Source organism: Sus scrofa, chromosome 2, assembly GCF_054392235.1.
Source record: "Sus scrofa isolate SSC_HxYL_T2T_F1_AM1 chromosome 2, Sscrofa_HxYL_maternal_Yorkshire_Landrace_v2.0, whole genome shotgun sequence".
NCBI lineage: Eukaryota > Metazoa > Chordata > Mammalia > Artiodactyla > Suidae > Sus > Sus scrofa.
Window position 1 is genome coordinate 67,370,348 of NC_139384.1, and position 18,925 is coordinate 67,389,272.

At 55.0% G+C, this 18,925-nt stretch overlaps 1 protein-coding gene across 6 annotated transcripts; it reads left to right on the plus strand.

Annotated features, from left to right (window-relative positions):
- Positions 1 to 244: 244 nt before the first annotated feature.
- ATP13A1 (ATPase 13A1) lies at positions 245 to 17,898 on the plus strand. Of its 6 annotated transcripts, none has more exons than XR_014837339.1 (26): positions 245 to 641; positions 3,351 to 3,440; positions 3,556 to 3,746; positions 5,460 to 5,532; positions 5,742 to 5,897; positions 6,003 to 6,072; positions 6,150 to 6,256; positions 6,808 to 6,937; positions 7,064 to 7,119; positions 7,696 to 7,822; positions 7,905 to 8,042; positions 8,122 to 8,242; positions 8,614 to 8,771; positions 9,150 to 9,255; positions 9,329 to 9,439; positions 11,724 to 11,849; positions 12,706 to 12,814; positions 14,258 to 14,457; positions 14,540 to 14,711; positions 15,260 to 15,420; positions 15,491 to 15,605; positions 15,693 to 15,889; positions 16,750 to 16,892; positions 17,123 to 17,234; positions 17,320 to 17,463; positions 17,549 to 17,898. XR_014837339.1 is itself a non-coding variant. In XM_085012176.1 (26 exons), the coding sequence occupies exons 1-26, from the start codon at positions 252 to 254 to the stop codon at positions 17,657 to 17,659; spliced, it is 3,684 nt and encodes a 1,227-aa protein (XP_084868302.1). In that variant the 5' UTR covers positions 245 to 251; the 3' UTR covers positions 17,660 to 17,898. The 6 variants fall into 6 exon arrangements, 3 of the variants coding, with proteins under 3 accessions (XP_084868302.1, XP_084868303.1, XP_013842955.2); XR_014837338.1 differs by having other exon boundaries at positions 14,540 to 14,702; XR_014837337.1 differs by having other exon boundaries at positions 14,540 to 14,636.
- Positions 17,899 to 18,925: the final 1,027 nt, after the last annotated feature.

Below are 18,925 nucleotides of genomic sequence, written 5' to 3' on the forward strand. Positions count from 1 at the left end.
TTTTCCGGTCTTAGTCCGGCGTGGCAGAGCAGACAGGCAGCCTTAACCCTGTCATGGTGGCGCCCTGCTTCTCCTTCTGGCCACAGCCGGTCATGGCGGCGCCCTGAGAAGCCACTTCCGGACCCAAACCCCTGCGTTGCCCTGGCTCTTCTTATTCCCTGCTGCCATGGCGGCGCCCAGGGTTTACCGGAAGTAAAACATCAGAAGCGAGCCGGTGCCTCTGCCCGGAAGCGAGCGCGGCGCTGGGAAAGATGGCGGCGGCGGTGGGCAATGCGGTGCCTTGCGGGGCTCGGCATTGCGGGGCCCGGCCCGCTGGGCAGCCCAAGCCCAAGCCGCAGCCGCGCACTGTCCTTGCCGCCGGGCCGGCGCTCATAGCGAGCGGCGACGAGCTGGTAGCCGCCGTGTGGCCGTACCGGCGGCTCGCGCTGCTGCGGCGCCTCACGGTGCTACCATTCGCGGGACTGCTCTACCCAGCCTGGCTGGGCGCCGCGGCCGCCGGCTGCTGGGGCTGGGGCAGCAGCTGGGCGCAGATCCCCGAGGCCGCGCTGCTTGTGCTCGCCACCATCTGCCTCGCGCACGCGCTCACCGTCCTCTCGGGGCATTGGTCCGTGCACGCGCACTGCGCGCTCACCTGCACCCCGGTAAGTGTGTGCACACTAGCCTAACCCTTTGCACGGTCCGGCCTCAGCTCAGAGCCCAGCCACAGCATTCGTGTCCGTCCCCAGCCCATCCTGGGCCTCCTCATCTGCTGGACCTAGGTCCCTGCCGGCGCCCTCCCACCCTTTTGTGCTAGCTAAATCCTGGCCCCGCTGCTGACTTGGCTGTGCCACCCTAGCGCAGGTTACTTCCCTTCTCTGGAATTCCTCCCTGGTGTGGTCATATAGATCCTACAAGGTAATACCTGTAAAAAGATTAGCTCATGGCCCAGCAAATTTCACCGTTTGATAGCTCCCATACTAGCAGGTATTGGTTGTTTCTCCTGGAAACGGACCTACCTTCTTCGTTGGGAGTCTCCTACCTTGCTTTTCAAACTGAGAGGCTAGACCTGCAGGGTGGGGTTTAGTTTGAGAACTGAGCTGGCCAGTGCTCAGAGCCCCCCAGCCCACGACAACTAAAATGAGCTTGAAATGCAGTTTATTGCAGTGTTTAAGAGGAGCAGGCGCTATTTGTGAACAAGTGACTTAGCTGCTTGGAGTCTCTTTGTGTCCATCTGCTAGGATGAGGGTGGTGAGGGCTGCCCTCAGAATACAATAGCCAGATAGTGCATGTGACTTTTAGTTGAGACATCTAGATGAGTGAGGGCTGCCCTCAGCAATTGATAACAGTGACTGTGCCACTGCCCTCAGACGATACTGTCAGGTTTGGAGCCATGGGCGCTGAGATGGGCCTTCTCTCTGATCCCAGACATGTGTCTGCTAAAAGAAGAGAGAAAGGGAACAGCACTGAGAGCTACAAAAAGAGAGAGGACCTCCACCCATCTTTGACTCCAAATGTGGACTGAGTCCTCTTTCTCTTCTGAGAGAGGGAAGTCTCTCTGATCCCAGGACAGGGACTCAAAACTTCTGGGATTGGTGGCTTCAAGTCAGTAAGATGAAAGAGCCCAGAGAGGAATTAAAGAATGGAGGGGAGTTGGGAAGTGACATTTCCAAACTCCAGCTGCCTATTGGCCTGCAGCTAGAAAGTGTGACTATTAACTTCCTCTCCAGGGATAGAGAAGATGGGCTAAGCAGCTGTGGGGTTAGGACAGGCAGATCTGGTTTTACATCAGAGATCTCAGATGGAGGTGCTTCTGCTCTCTGGGTTTCAATTTCCCCTTGTGTAAAGTGAGAACCTTAACAGCTTTCTCAGAGTTGCCATTGTAAGAAGAAACTGAGATGGCATCCACAGAGCACCTGCTGTGGGGCTGGTTCCGTGTAGTGCTTTGCACTTTAATTCTGTGGTGTTACCAGTGTTCGTAGTTCTGTCTTTTGTCATTATTTTCTGCCTGCTTTGGTGGCCCATGAACTCTTGGAGGGGTGGGGCCCTGTTTCTCAGGGTCAGTGCTTTGCTGGCAAAGAAAACATGGCAGCACAGGGTCTGGTGGAGCAGAGGTGGGATGGATGCAACTCACAGGATTGAGCGAGTACTCATTCAGTTCCATTCATTGCCTCCCATGTCTTAGGTGCTGGGGAAATAGCAAAGAACAAAACAGACAAAACCAGAGTTCCCATTGTGGCGCGGCGGAAACTAATCCAGCTAGGAACCATGAGGTTGCAGGTTTGATCCCTGGCCTCGCTCAGTGGATTAGGGATCCGGCGTTGCTGTGGACTGTGGTGTAGGTCAGACATGGCTTGAATCCCAAGTTGCTGTGGCTGTGGTGTGGGCCAGCAGCTGTAGCTTTGATTAGATGCCCCCAGCCCGGGAACCTCCATATGCCGCGTATGAGGCCCTAGAAAGCAAAAAAAAAAAAAAAAAAAAAAAAACAGACAAAACCCATTGCTTTCATGTCAGTGGGGGAGATAGAACTCAGCAGTCAATGCTAAAGAGGGAAAACCAAAACAAGGATTTTGTGAGGGAACTTTAGATGGAGCATCCAGGGGTGGCTTCCTGAAAAGGTGACCTTTGAGCAAAGGCCTGAAAATGGCTGTGTGACGGCACATTCTAGGCAGAGAAAACAGCATGTGTCCTTAGCTGAGACAAGGATGAGCCTCATCATCCCTGTCAGTTAAGGACACAACAAGAATAGTAATGGGGGTAGGGGGCAGAACAGGAGCGGCAGGCCAGGTGGGCTGTGACGAGGCTTGGTTTATGTGGATTAAGAGTGTACGTCATGTCAGTCAGCATTCCGCCTATTTGAGTTTGTCTTTGTCAGCAGAGCCAGGGCATTGGGTGCTGTTTGTGACCTTGGCTTTATAATATGGGTGGGACCAGAGAGGCACAGTAAAGTGCTATTCCTTGTCCCAGTAACAGATGAGGGAGTGGGCAGACCAGCACCCAAAAGCCCAGTGGCATTTTCCAGAAAATGTCCATGGAACTGCAGTGCCCACGAGCTCCTCAGTGGAGGCTCGTGGAGCAAGGGCTTAAGAAGAGCTCAACACGGAGTTCCCGTCATGGCTTAGCAGTAACAAACCAGACTAGTAACCATGAGGTTAGGTCCCTGGCCTTGCTCAGTAGGTTAAGGATCCGGCATTGCCATGAGCTGTGATATAAGTCACAGGCTCGGCTCAGATCTGGCATGGCTGTAGCTGTGGCGTAGGCCAGCAGCTGTAGCTCCGATTCAACCTCTAGCCTGGGAACTTCCTTATGTAGAGGGTGCAGCCCTAAAAAAAAAAAAAAACGGGGGCTCAACAGCAGCACTTTGCCTCTCACAGGAGTACGACCCCAGCAAAGCGACCTTCGTGAAGGTGGTGCCAACCCCCAACAATGGCTCCACTGAGCTCGTGGCCCTCCACCGAGATGAGGTAGGGACCACCTGCTGGGTGCCCCCCTGGCAGGGGGCCTGGGTGGGAGTGGGACCCCCAGGCACTGACATTCCTAGATCAGGGGCCTCTGCCACAGACACATCTTCTCCCACAGGGTGAAGATGGACAAGAGGTGCTATCCTTTGAATTCCAGAAGATCAAGTATTCTTATGATGCCCTGGAAAAGAAGCGTTTCCTCCCTGTGGCCTTTCCTGTGGGAAACGCCTTCTCATACTACCAGAGCAACAGAGGGTTCCAAGAGGACTCGGAGATCCGAGCAGCCGAGAAGAAATTTGGGAGCAACAAGTAAGTATCCAAGTCCCCATGCCTCACCCCTGTTGCGACAGGGCTGGGGCTCTACCTGTAGTCACAGCCTAGGTCCTTGTCCCAGCTAGTGACTCCTTTCGTATTTGTTTATGCCCTATGATTTGGAGGGGTCCATCTTTTCAAGAAAACATCCCAAGTGAATGTGGTGAGCAACCTTTGAGAAATGTGCCCTAGTCTAGTAATCCCCAAATTTACTTGCTGACAGGAATCTGCTGGAGAGCCCAAAGCTGGGAGCCCCTCCCTGTAGCACATGTACCTAGCCCGGGGCTGCTCATCCTTGTCTTGTTTTGGGGAGGAGGGGGACAACTCACCCTTTATTTTACTTACTTATTTATTTATTTGTCTTTTTAGGGCCAAACCCACGTCATATGGAGGTTCCCAGACTAGGGGTTGAATAGGAGTTGTAGCCACTGGCCTACGCCAAAGCCACAGCAACACAGATCCGAGCTGCATCTGCGAGGTACACCACAGTTCACTGCAGCACCGGATTCTTAACCCACTCAGTGAGGCCAGGGATCAAACCTGCATCCTCATGAATCCTAGTCAGATTCATTTCCCCTGAGCCACGACAGGAATTCCTATTTTAAATTCTTTCTATAAATGTAAATCCTAGCCGTTCTCCTCATACATATTCCAGCACTTTATGAATAATGATAGAGGAGAAGAAAAAAATGCTGGTGATCAAAATAGCCCTTACTTGTATCAGGTAGAATCCAGATGCTCTGTGTGTGTTTTCTCCTTTAATCTTCACCAAAACCACCAGTGTTGCCACAAGGCTGGGAGGGGTCAGAGCTGTGCTTCAGGACCCCCATCCTGGTTACGGTGATAATTGTCCTCAACGCAAAAACCCTCAGAACCTCTAGGAAATTAATCTTTACCTAATTGTTTTTCAAAAATTACAAATATGTTACCACACTCAGCAATATAATAACAAGATTTACAGGAAACATTTACTGATCCTCCCCTCCCCCACCTAGGTCAGCCGTGGTGCCAGCCTGGGATGTCCCCTCTTACACCATCCTTGCTTAAGCAAGAGCACCCTGTACAATCCAGGGCAGGGCTCAGTTGGTTTTTATCACAATATGGCCGCCGTGTAGTTTCTTTCTCTCAAATCCCATGTCCCAAACATCCCTCCAGTTCTGTGGGGCAGAACAAGGATGGCCCTGGTTGACATGGCTGGTCCCCCAGCCAATTGAGGCCCCCACACACCCCTTCAAGGCCCTGCTTAAATTCCTAGGCTTTTATTCAGGGAGTCTTTGGGAAATCTCAGCTCAGACTAGCTGGGGTTCTGGCACAATATTTCGGGCCCCACGGGGCCCCTCAGCTCCCAGCTGCCAGGCCGTCTCTGTGCAGCTTCAGTCGGCCATTCCTTCTCCCCTCGCCTTGTTGCCCAACCAGATAATAGGTTCTTGCCTCTCACCAGCCCCACTCAGGGGCAGCTGCCTAAAGAGCCCAGTGCTTATTCAGAAGCTTTCTCTGGGTTCTGCAGAGCAGCGAGCTGCGAACAATCAGCATGTCTGCTCCCATGCCTCCCAGTCAAGGAGGGCCATGGTTGAATGGAGCATCCAGGGTCTGGAAGCTCCCTAGGGTTCTTATGTCCCCATAGGTCTTCAGTGCCCCCCAAGTAGAGGTGTCAGGGTGGGGCCTCCGACCTCCCATTGTGAACAGGATGTGGCCTCTGATCTCTTGCAGGGCTGAGATGGTGGTGCCTGACTTCTCAGAGCTGTTCAAGGAGAGAGCCACAGCACCCTTCTTTGTGTTCCAGGTAAAGCAGCAACACCGGCCCTTCTCCCCACCCTGTCCCTTGGGCCTTTCACAGCCAGAGCAACCTTTGTCCACTGCCAACAGCAAAAACCTCTCCCAGTCCTCGTGGTCAGAGCCCGTGGACAGAACACTGACCCTCAGTGTACCATCTAGCCCTCCTCAGGCATTTCACCTGCATTCCCAGAAACAGACATGGCCCATGTCCTGCAGGTGTTCTGCGTGGGGCTCTGGTGTCTGGACGAGTACTGGTACTACAGCGTCTTCACACTCTCCATGCTGGTGGCCTTTGAGGCTTCTCTAGTGCAGCAGCAGATGCGGAACATGTCAGAGATCCGGAAGATGGGCAACAAGCCCCACATGATCCAGGTGTGGCCAGCAGGGAGATGGGCTGAATAGCAGGGTTCCTGCGGTCTTGGGGTGGGCACGGCACAGGTGCATTCCTAGAGCTGACTGCACCCTACCCCATCTCAGGTCTACCGTAGCCGGAAGTGGAGGCCCATTGCCAGCGATGAGGTTGTACCTGGGGACATCGTCTCAATTGGTGAGGCCCAGTCCTGCTCTATCCCAGTGGGAGCCCACCTCAGGCTTCTGTCCAACCATTCTGCCCCTGACTTGCAGGCCGCTCCCCACAGGAGAACCTGGTGCCGTGTGATGTGCTGCTGTTGCGGGGCCGCTGCATCGTAGACGAGGCCATGCTCACTGGAGAGTCGGTCCCCCAGATGAAGGTGCTGGGCCCAGAGTGGGGAGTGGGTGGTCTTCGGTCTACTCAGCACATCTATCCCATTCACTGAGGTGGAGATGGGCCAGGGAAGGGCTGGTGGTGAGGCCAGGATCCTGCCCAGGCTCAAATGGAGGAGGGATGGACACCCACCCACCCCTAAGCCCAGGAGACTAGGGGGAGGCAAAGTGGGCGCAGCATCCAGATGGAGCTGCTGGGTTTCCTGGCAGATCAGCACCCTTGACTAAGGGCAGCTAGATAGTGATAAGGAAAGGGAAGGGGATGAGAGGCCAAGTGGGGTGTCAGGCAGCCTGGGATCTCAGGCTGAGATAGGCTAAGAGAAATGAGGCTGTGGATCTGGGGTGACGGGGTCAGTGCTGCACACGATGGTGGAAAAAGGACAAGGTGGGGCCCCTGCCCTTAGTGAGGTACACCAGATGGGATGGGGAGCCCTGTGAGGGTCAGGCAGGCTCCTCCCAGCCCAGGGTCCAACTCTCCAGATGGGATGGAGAAGGAAGCTGAGGTGGGACTAGCCATCGACTTCACTGTCCTCCCCAGGAGCCCATCGAAGACCTCAGCCCGAACCGGGTCCTGGACCTGCAGGCTGACTCCCGGCTCCATGTCATCTTTGGCGGCACCAAGGTGGTGCAGCATATCCCCCCACAGAAGGCCACCACGGGCCTGAAGCGTAGGTGCCTCGGGGATGTCTGGGGGTGACCTACCCCATCGCCCCCACACCCCCAACATCTGCTTGGCTCTGAGGGAGCAGGATGAGCAGACGTGAATTAACTCTAGCTCTGCCTTGTCTCCCCAGCGGTCGACAACGGGTGTGTGGCCTTCGTTCTGAGGACAGGATTCAACACGTCCCAGGTGTGGCATCTTGCTCAGCTCTGGGGAGGGTGGTCCCTGGGATGAATGGTGGACAGTTGAAATGGCAACTTTTTCAGACCCTAGAACATCCACCCCCTAGGTTCACACTGAGAGCAGGTAGTGGGCCAGGGGCCAGAGTACAGAAACAAGCCCCAGACCCGAACAGATTGTTTTCCCCGACTGAGGTTCTGGTGAGGCCTACAGACAGTAGACTGTTTCTGATCCCACACACTTGGGGATCACAAAGTCTGAGCTATAAACTCTTCCCTAAAATGGTATGAGGACTCCTTGATAGAGATGGTGAATCAGATCTCCTTCAGGGAAATTCATCCCCTCCATCTCAGTCACTTCTGCCCCATCCCCCAGTCTTCAGCCACTGACTCCGTAACTCTGTGGCTGAGTTGCAGCTGCCCACACAGCTCTATGGTCCCTAGAACAGCTCTGTTGTCAGCTGTGGGGCTCACTTAGCCCAGGTAGGCACTCTCTGTCAGCAGAGAGAAAACCTGGCCTTGGTACTTTTAGGCAGAGAAGCCTGCCACCCTCCCAGGCAAGGCCTCTGTCCCTCCATACCCCTAGGGCAAGCTGCTGCGCACAATCCTCTTTGGTGTCAAGAGGGTGACGGCAAATAATCTGGAGACCTTCATCTTCATCCTCTTCCTCCTGGTCTTTGCCATTGCAGCAGCCGCCTACGTGTGGATCGAAGGTAAGCACCACAACCCTCTTCCTTCCCCATCTGCTGGGCCCTGTGCCCGCGGCCCCCAGGCTGGCAGGCCCTGTGTTTACAGGTACCAAGGACCCCAGCCGGAACCGCTACAAGCTGTTTCTGGAATGCACACTGATTCTCACCTCCGTTGTGCCCCCCGAGCTACCCATTGAGCTATCTCTGGCCGTCAACACTTCCCTCATTGCTCTGGCCAAGCTCTGTGAGTCTCTGGGGCAGGGACAGGGTGCCATGTGGGCTGGAGCCTGGCAGGGCCCCTGACCCTGGCTCCCACCACCCAGACATGTACTGCACGGAGCCCTTCCGGATCCCCTTTGCCGGCAAGGTGGAGGTGTGCTGCTTCGACAAGACCGGGACCTTGACCAGTGACAGCCTGGTGGTGCGCGGGGTGGCCGGGCTCCGGTGAGCATGGGGAGTCTAGGCTGTGACATACCCACTAAGGGGCTTTCTGAGGGCTCAGGGACAGACAGCTGCCCAGCCCAAGCCTTCAAGGTGAGAGCTTGTCACAGGCCCTACCACAGAAGCCCACTCCAGGAGACTCCCCAAGCAGTCCTCAGCATGAGTGACAGTGGCAAGTGGCTCATTGTGAGCCCACAGCAGCCATGTGCTCTGCTTCTGTGAGAAAGGCGCAGGTGGCATGGGGACCAAGACAACACCCTACACCCCCCCATTGTAGAGCTTGGGGCCCCATCCCTCATCCTGACTGGCAATTCCCAGGGGTCCCTCCACCTGCTCACCTCCACCCCGTAACCAACCGTTCCTCATCCTTGCAGGGATGGGAAGGAGGTGACCCCTGTGTCCAACATCCCCATAGAAACACACCGGGCTCTGGCCTCATGCCACTCCCTCATGCAGCTGGATGACGGCACTCTCGTGGGTGACCCCCTTGAGAAAGCCATGCTGACAGCCGTAGACTGGACGCTGACCAAAGGTGAGGAGCTGGAGCCTCAGGCATCCTGCCAGCTCTTAGGCCCCTGGGTAGGCAGGCTATGCCTCTCAGACACCTGTGTGTGCAACTTGGGCAGGTGGGTGGGCACAGGCTCACATCTGACCTGGAATAGGGCCTCCACCCCTCATCTCCCAGCTCTGACCCCTCCCAGAGCCAGGAGTTCCCACAGGCCCTGGGTCTGGAGGTGGGGGTGGGGGGCGGAGTGGGGAAGGGCATGGAGGGGGCTGGGCTGGGGCTTGGCTGCCTCTTTGGAGCGAAGGCCCTCAGGACTCGTGCTTATTTGTTTCCAGATGAGAAAGTATTCCCCCGAAGTATTAAAACTCAGGGGCTGAAAATTCACCAGCGCTTTCATTTTGCCAGTGCCCTAAAGCGAATGTCCGTGCTCGCCTCCTATGAGAAGCTTGGCTCCACTGATCTCTGCTACATCGCAGCCGTGAAGGGGGCCCCCGAAACCCTGCACTCCATGGTAAGCCAGCCCCGGCCCAGCGGGGGGAGCAGGGTGTGGGGCGGTCGGTGACATCCCCCTGCATTCCCTGCAGTTCGCCCAGTGCCCACCTGACTACCACCACATTCACACGGAGATTTCCCGGGAAGGAGCCCGTGTTCTGGCGCTGGGGTACAAGGAACTGGGGCACCTCACCCACCAGCAGGTAAGGGCCCAGTTCTCCCACCTGCCAGCCCCTTATCGACATCACCTTCTGTCCCCTATAGTGCCACCATGAGCAGGCCCAATTTCATCTTCCTCCTCAGCCTCTACCTTTGGAGGCCCCAAGTGGCACTCAATCCTTGGTTTCTTCTCTCCTACATGCCCCACCCCCCAGGGGACCACATCCCACCTCATAAGACTGCTCCCTAGAGAGCACACCTCACACCCCCTTGGGGAACACCTGGAGGCACCTTGGATTCCCTGGCTCCAGCTCAGCTCCACCCCTGCACTGCCCAGTCACCGGATCACTGCATGGTCCTGGGGGCATCCCCAGCCCTCAGTCACACCCCATGTCCCATCAGGTGTAGGCTCTGCTCCCACCTCCACTATCAGCCACTCCTTTATGGACTTCTACCTCGGCCCTCATCCAAGTGGCCCTCAATCTGCTTGCCCCCAGTGACCATGAGATCCTTCCGCAGTGCATACCAGGTGATGCCTCTGTGTTCAGAGCCCCAGTCAAGGCCCATTCCTTCCTGAGCCTGGTCACAGATCCCCCTCAGAGCCATCCTACTCTATACCACCCCATGGCCCCCTCTCCCCCATTCCCCTGCCTTCATCTCTCTCTCAGTACTCAGTGTTCTGATCTCTGATTTTCTTTTTTTTTTTTCCTCGTTTTCTTATTATAGTTGATTTAAATTGTTCTGTCAATTTCTGTTGTACAGCATAATGATACATCTATATATACTCTTTTTCTCACTATCTTTTTTCACGTTCTATCACAATTAGATATAGTTCCCTGTACTATACAGCAGGACCTCATTGCTTATCTGTTCTAAGTGTGATAATTGGCATCTGTTAACCCCAAACTTCCAGTCCATCCCCCTCCCCCTTGGCAACTACAAGTCTGCCATCCATGTCTGCGAGTCTGTTTCTGTTCTGTAGATAGGCTTATTTCTGCCATGTTTTAGATTCCACATATAAGTGATATCATGGTATCTGTCTTTTTCTGGCTTACTCTACTTAGTATGAGAATCTCTAGTTGCACTCATGTTGCTGCAAATGGCATGATTTTGTTCTTCTTTATGACTGAGCAGTATTCATCTATCGATGGATGTTTAGATTGTTTTTTATGTCTTTATTTTTATGAATAGTGCTGCAGTGAACATAGGGGTGCATTTATCTAACCTTTTTCCCCGCCTTTTTTTTTTTTTTGCTTTTTAGGGCTGCACCTGCAGGATATGGAGGTTCCTGGGCTGGGGGTCAAATCAGAACTGCAGCTGCCAGCCTACACCACAACTCCAGCAACACCAGATCCTAAACCCACTGAGTGAGGCCAAGGATGGAACCTGCATCCTCATGGATGCTAGTCAGGTTCATTACCACTGAGTCATAATGGGAACTCCCCGAATGAAAGTTTTGCTTGGATATATGCCCAGGAGTGGGATTGCTGGATCATATGGTAGTTCTATATTTAGTTTTCTGAGGAACCTCCATGCTGTTTTACATAGTGGTTGTACCAATTTGCATTCCTACCAACAGCGTGGGAGGGTTCCCTTTTCTCCCTACCTTTTCCAGCACTTTTTATTTGTAGACTTATTAATGGTAGTTATTCTGACCAGTGTGAAGTGACACCTCACTGTAGTTTTGATTTGCATTTCTGTAATAATTAGTGATGTTGAGCATTTTTTCATGTACCTGTTGGCCATCCTTATGTCTTTGAAGAACTATCTGTTTAGGTCTTCTGCCCATTTTTAAATTGGGTGTTTTGTTTTTTTGCTATTGGGTTGTATGAGTCATTTGTATATTTTGAAGATTAAGCCCTTGTCAGTTATATCATTTACAACTCTTTTTTTCCCATTCCTTTTCGTTTTTTGATTTCTATGATTTTCTTCGTTACGTGTCTCCTCCAATAGAAGGCAAGCCCCATGAGGGCAGAGATTTTTCGGGTTTTGGTAGGAGGTAAAGAGGGTGCTCTCGTGCTTGGTGGTTTCAAAGGAGAGCCCCAACTTTCCTGTCCTAGAAGCTGGGTCACAGGGGATTTGTGCCCCACTGTTGTCCACACTAGGGAGTAGAGGCACCATTGATCGGCCAGGACCACCCAGCCACTGCTGAGTGCCTCTGCCACCAGGGTTTCTATCACCCTCTCCACACCTCTCACCTCTGACCCTTGAAGGTCCCTTCTGCAAGGATGGGGCCTTTGACCTCCCCACCCACAGCATGTTTATAGAACTTGGGAAATGAGGGAGGGGAGGGGCAGGTTATGAAGGCACTACTATGTCCATCCGTAGGCGCGGGAAGTCAAGCGAGAAGCCCTAGAGTGCAACCTCAAGTTCGTTGGCTTCATCGTGGTCTCCTGCCCACTCAAGGCTGACTCCAAGGCCGTGATCCGTGAGATCCAGAATGCCTCCCATCGGGTACAGCCCTAGACCCCTCCCCAGCAGGCCCCATGGGTGGGCAGTCTTGGCTACTCCTTACACAGAGGGGGATATGTCAGTGAAGGACAGTTCCATCTTCAGTGGGGTACTCAAGGGTGGGTATCCAAGTCTTGGAAGCAAAGATCCCATGGATTTTGGTCAAGTTCCACCATGGCTTGGGCACTCAAGCTATCCCGGCCCAAGGATGCTCTGGGACCCCACCTGTGCCACTTTCCTCACATCACTTCCCCAGGCCTCCCGCATCCCTGGGAGATGAGGGCTATTCCCCTGTTCCACCCCATCTTAGAAAACAGTTGAGGCTGGTTTGGAGGATGTGGAGACAATACCCAGACAAACCATGTCCCAGTGGCTTTGCTCTTTCAGTTCTGGTGGTTTGTGTTTCCCAGTTTGGGACTCAGGATAGAGTTTAGGGTGTGAGAGGTGGGCCAGCAGTATCAGGATAGTGACGTGATCAGTCCTCACCTGGCCCTCAGCAGTCAGGGTCACCTTCCCATCACAAGGCTGTGAGCCAAGAAGCTAGAGCGTATTGCCATACCCATCCCCAACTCCCTGCCAAAAGTATCTACCAAGTCAGGAGGGTCCACACCAAGGTCTGGTTCTTAGTTTTCATTGCCAGGGAAAGCTATGGGTATTCTCAGAAAGATGCATATACTTGTATCATTTGCAGAAAACACAACTAGATAGGGCAGATTATGGCCCCTGGAAGCCCAGTCCCTATTAGGGGGCCAAGACCTCCCTCTACGGCTTTTCTTAGAGGGGACTTGGCCCCCAGGTCTCCAGGTTGGAGTTCTGACCCACTGAGCCCTATTCCACTGAGCCTCCACCCTCTTCCCAGGTGGTCATGATCACAGGTGACAACCCGCTCACTGCCTGCCACGTGGCTCAGGAGCTACACTTCATTGAAAAGGCTCACACACTGATCCTGCAGCCTCCCACAGAGAAAGGTAAGGCCCCATGTGATCATGGGCTCTGGGGTCCCTGAGTCTAAGAACAGCTCCTGTTTCGTGGCTCACCTCTGTGCCAGGCCTGAGTGAACACACCCAGTATCATCCAGTACCTGGGACATAGGCCTATGGATCACAGCCCTGCCCATGCACACGCTTGGACTCCACACTCCACCTGAGCAGCAGCATGGGGGCAGTCACTGGTTCCAGGACCAGAAACGATTTATAATCTTAAGGTGATTGGTTGTAGTCACACCAGCCCTCGTTTCATATCCTCCCACCCACCTTAGGCCTGACTGGCCGCGTATGCATGACCACTGCTCCCCTCCTGAGCACAAGGACTGCTGGTGCTTATGTTTGGCATGGCCAGACTGGAGGCAGAGGGCTCGGATTGCATTACCACGTTGGTCCCTTTGCCCCACACGAGAGGGCTTGCCATCCCCACACCACATAGGAGGAAGCCAGCCAAGTCAGCTATTGGGGCCCCTGCATTACAGACCAGGAAACAGAGAGTGAACCCATCCACCAGGATCACTTGGAGACACTGCACTGTGACTAAGGCTATGAACTCAAATGTCCTGATTCCTGAGCTCATGGTCTCGGGCCTCTCCTGAGTAACCAAACTGGTTGCAAGTAGTACCTTAGAATCACCCCAATCGAGGGGCAAATCCAGCCCCAGCACCACTGACTGGTAAAGCGGATTCTGTCGGGTGCAGGGCCTGGCTTGGAAGCAGCATGCACCAGTTGATCCTAGGTCTCTGTCCCAGTCCCAGGCACTAAGCTCTTCCAGAGCCTGGGGATTGTTGGCAGGTAAACCAGAGGTGGCTGCCAAGACTGTTGACTGGCAAGTGAAGCTGCTCTAACAAAACAGCCACAACAAAAGCCAGGTGGAAACTGCCTTCCCTCCAGGCTGAGACAGCTCAGAGCAAGCTGTCCAGTGCACAGGGGGCTGATGGGCTGCCCTCAGCTGTCCTCAGCACTCAGCATCCACACCAGCAGCTAGGAGGGGGAAGTAGATGGATAGCAGTATCTGGCCTGAGGAGGTGACTTGGGATGCCCGGGCTCTGGGAAAGCAGAGTTTTAGGCAGGCCCCCAGGGGTGGGGGATTTTCAGGTGAGGAATTGGGGGGAGCGAGACTGCTTCTGAGATCAGGCCTCCTGGGTTTGAATCTGGCCCCGCCACATGGTCATAGGCCAGTGGGGTAGGCTCTGGCTTTTCAGATCCTTTGTCTGTATTAGAGGGTTCTGTAGATGATCTCTGTGAGGTGCCCAGGGCCTGGGGTATAGTTTAGTAAAGACCTGGATTGGGAGGAATAAGGGGGCAGGGGGGCAGCCAAGAAGATATTTCAGAAAGGAGGACTAGGACACTCATGTGGGGTCCCAGTGAGGGCGTCTACCTGAGCAGCTGAGCCCCCATCCCTGACCCTGGGCGTTGGCCCTGCAGGTCAACCATGTGAGTGGCGCTCCATCGATGGCAGTATCATACTACCCCTGGCCCCAGGCTCCCCGAAGGCACTGGCCCTGGAGCATGCGCTGTGCCTCACGGGTGACGGCCTGGCCCACCTGCAGGCCGAGGACCCACAGCTGCTGCTTCGCCTCATCCCCTATGTGCAAGTATTCGCCCGAGTGGCCCCCAAACAGAAGGTAGGTGCAGGGGGTGGCAGAGGGCAGGTGGGGCCCTGGGGACAGCACACAGCCCTCATTTGGCCTATCTCTGCCCGAATAGGAGTTTGTGATCACCAGCCTGAAGGAGCTGGGCTACGTGACCCTCATGTGTGGGGATGGCACCAATGATGTGGGTGCCCTGAAGCACGCAGACGTGGGTGAGCCACTGAGCCTTGGGAGTGGTGACTGCCAACACCAGCTTGGCATCAGGGACACATCACCAAGCAAGTTCTGTGAGGAGGCAGTAGTGAGGGGATGGAGCAGGGGGCTGGTGGGATTGGGGATCTGAAGGCCAGGAAGGGATATAAATGTCTAAGGACCAGTGTGGCGGGGGCCACCAGGACCTCCGGGAGAATGGGGAGCCCTTTTTTGAAGAAATCAGTTGGCTTTGATCTACCTAGTGTTAAATGCTTTATTTGGGTTTGGGGGTTTTGTCATCATTTTTTCTAAGTAGTTTGTATAAAGTAAGATAGACAATCTCTGAGGCGCTCCTTCAGGTGGGTGGTCTGGTGAAATGGGGTGTTTTGGCCCTGCACCAGCTCTGCAAGGGACATGCAGCGGATAGGGGCCGCACCTGCGGCATGGAGGTTCCCCAGCTAGGAGTCTAATCGGAGCTTCAGCTGCCAGCCTACACCACATCCAGCATTGCTGCTGGATCCTTAACCCACCAAGCGAGGCCAGGGATTGAACCCGTGTCCTCATGGATGCTAGTCATGTTCGTTAACTGCTGAGCCACAATGGGAACTCCTCCTCTGGCTTCTGACATACAGTCTCCTACCAGGTGTGGCACTCCTGGCCAATGCCCCCGAGAGGGTCATCGAACGGCGGCGACGGCCCAGGGACAGCCCCATCTTGAGCAACAGTGGAGTCAGGACCACCTCCAGGGCAGCCAAGCAGAGGTCGGGGCTCCCACCCCCAGAGGAGCAGCTGGCCTCCCAGCGGGTGAGTCTCAGAAGTGGGGCACCAGTGCCCCCTTGTGGTCAGGTCTCACCCCCTGCTGCCTACCTCACAGGACCGCCTGAGCCAGGTGCTGCGGGACCTTGAGGATGAGAGCACACCCATCGTGAAGCTGGGAGATGCCAGCATCGCTGCGCCCTTCACCTCCAAGCTCTCTTCCATCCAGTGCAGTGAGTCCTGCCGTTGTCTTCTCCCCCTGCCCCATCTCTTGGCCCCTCCTGCCTGGCACCTATACTCACACCTGCCTTCCCCCACAGTTTGCCACGTGATCAAGCAGGGCCGATGCACACTGGTAACTACACTGCAGATGTTCAAGATCCTGGCGCTCAATGCCCTAATCCTGGCTTACAGCCAGAGTGTCCTCTACCTGGAGGGTGTCAAGTTCAGCGACTTCCAGGCCACGCTGCAGGGGCTGCTGCTGGCTGGCTGTTTCCTCTTCATCTCCCGCTCTAAGGTGGGCTTCGCTCTCTGACCAAAGCAGAGGCTCCCACTCCAGCCCAAGGGTGCCATCTGCTTCTCCAAGCCAGGGTCTGTGCCCCAGAAGTGCTGAGAGGTTTCTCAGGTGGATAGTTGGTGATGCTTGGGCTGTCCAGGGGCAGGCTGTTATAGGTGCCACCATGCATCGGCTGTTTATGCTCACAGCAGCCCCTGGGGTGGGAACTATCACCCTCAAGTTAAAGGTGAGGATCAGGAGGCAGGGCAGGTGCCACTGAGGCTCTTTGCAGTACCACAGCTCAGACCCAGCACTGTCCATAGGCTGGGGTCTCAGGTGGGCCACACAAGTAGGGAAGACAAAGATGAGATGATTGTCAAAACCACTCAGAAAATAAGCAACACAGAGAAGAAATACCGTGGGTCACACAGGCTGTGGGGGATGGCCTCAGGGTCAGTCAGGGAAGGGTGTATGATGCTGACATTCTGGCCAACAGAAAAAGAGAACTAGCCAGGAATTTTAGGCAGAAAGGCTGCAGATGGTCACAGGCTGATACGAGGAAGCCCCGGTGGCCAAAGGGGGTGGGAGGTGATCGGTGATGCATCCCCCATGCACAGCAGGGAGGGCTTTAAGTTTCTTCTAGAGCAGAGGCAGGGTGGATCTTAAGACCCCTATGGCACCTACACAAGAGCATAGCCATTGAGTGAGGCTGGGGGGGCATCTGGGCTGAACGGCTGGGGGGCAAGCAGGGCTCTGATGACTCTTGCTGAACCATGACCCCCAGAATTTGGTGACCACTCTGCACGAGGCCTGCCAGGAAGCAGGGTAGGCAGGTGACCCCAGAGTGAGCCTGGGTCCTGACCCCCACCCTGCCTCTGCAGCCCCTCAAGACCCTCTCCCGAGAGCGACCCCTGCCCAACATCTTCAACCTGTACACCATCCTCACAGTCATGCTCCAGTTCTGCGTGCACTTCGTGAGTCTCGTGTACCTGTACAGCGAGGCCCAGGCTCGGAGCCCTGAGAAGTGAGTCCTGGCCCAGCCTAAGTGTATACAAGGTGCCCCCAAAGGAGGCAGCATCTCACGGGGAGGCGGTGGGGTGCAGATTTGGGGTGGGTGCTGGCAGAAGGAACACATGCAGGCGTAAGGATAGGGTGACCAGGGCCAGGCCAGCAGAGTCCACCAGGCAGAGCCCTGGCTCTTTGCGAGGGCAGCAGGAGTCATAGAGGGACCCCAACCCCCATGTGTCGCTGCAGGCAGGAGCAATTTGTGGACCTATACAAAGAATTTGAGCCAAGCCTAGTCAACAGCACAGTATACATCATGGCCATGGCCATGCAGATGGCCACCTTCGCCATCAACTACAAGGTGAGGCCCAGCCCCTGCCCAAGTACACCCTGCCTACCCTCTGGGCCCCCACAACACGCAGCAGTCCATCCATCTGTGCCCACAGGGTCCACCCTTCATGGAGAGCCTGCCTGAAAACAGGCCCTTGGTGTGGAGCCTAGCCGTGTCACTCTTCGCCATCGTGGGCCTGCTCCTTGGCTCTTCACCTGACTTCAACAGCCAGTTTGGACTCGTGGATATCCCTGTGGAGGTGAGTGGCCCCATAGACATGGTCCTGAGACTTGACCTGAACCTGTCTGCAGGCCCCCAACTCACCAGCACTCCCTGCCCTGCAGTTCAAGTTGGTCATCGCCCAGGTCCTACTCCTGGACTTCTGCTTGGCGCTCCTGGCTGACCGCGTCCTGCAGTTCTTCCTGGGGACCCCAAAGCTGAAAGTGCCTTCCTGAGACGGCGGTGCTGGCACCTGCTGCCCACCCTGCTGCCACTGGGCAGGAGCCCCACAAGGGCCCCAGGAGGGAACACTGCCCCACCCTGGCCAAGGTGAGGATGACCTGGCCTCGCCTATCAAGACTGAGCTGGGACACCCCCCCCACTCCCCCCCAACGGCCGTCTGAGGGCCTGGCTGGCAGAACGAGCCCCAGATCAGCACCTTTGGTAAATAAAGCAGCATCCATGATTTTAAGAACCCCTGTCTCCACCTCTGTCTGCACCACAGAAAAGGTCATCGGGGGCTATGTGGTCCTCAAGGGAGATCCTGGCACCCTCCCCATGGGCTGTGTGAGATTCAAACCTCCCTCTGCAACACATCCAGCTCTTAGGCCAAGCTCAGAGCCCAGCGAGCTCTGCATATTTTCCGGTTTCACAAGCTCCCCTGTGTTTCTATGGTCTCTCAGCTTCACATTTTGATGCCTCAGGTACTGAGGGGAGGAGTCTTAGGGTCAGTGACGTTTTTCTCTTTTCAATAATATGCAAAATGACGGCAAGCCTTCATCTCATGACGTCTTGGATATGGAGTTCAATCCAAATCATTACAGATGCTGACTCAGGTCATATTCGTTGGGGTTCTATGCCACACAGGTGTCATTACCACGACATGTCATGTCACAACCAGCCTGGTCTAGTACTGACACTGTCCTTCCTTTCAGAAGGTCCTCATTCACTGCAATTTAGGAATTGTGGAGTAGGTAGCATGAAAGCAGAGTCATAGTCAGAGATTTCTTGCCTTCAAGACAGCCAAAAACTTCAAAATTTTTTATTTGCAGCCAGAAAATCCAGAGTGTGGAGTGTGGGTGCATTTTTAGAACTTCGACAAGCTACATGTGATGATCTCAGGCCAAACCCAGGCCCAGACTTCTCTGCAACCTCCCCTCTCCACCAGTGCTCACTGAGGAGCTCTCCCTCCACCCTTTCCTGCCCTTGTCCCTTGGTCATCCTCAGCACCCTACCTCTGACTGGCCTCTACATCAGGAGGAGTGTGGCCCACTTCCCAGAGAAGGCCCTAGGAGCCAAACTGGGAGAGGGGGAGGGACCAGCCTTCAAGGCTGGCCAAGATGTCAGAAGGGATAGGGGTGCCAGACCCCAACTCAGATGAGGGACTTGCCATGGTCACATAGAATACCTGAGGCAGTTTGATACCACCAGAAGGGGAGCATTCTGAACTTAGAATTTGCAGGGGATGGTACTTGGTGGGGGCGCGGTGCTCAGGGCAAGGG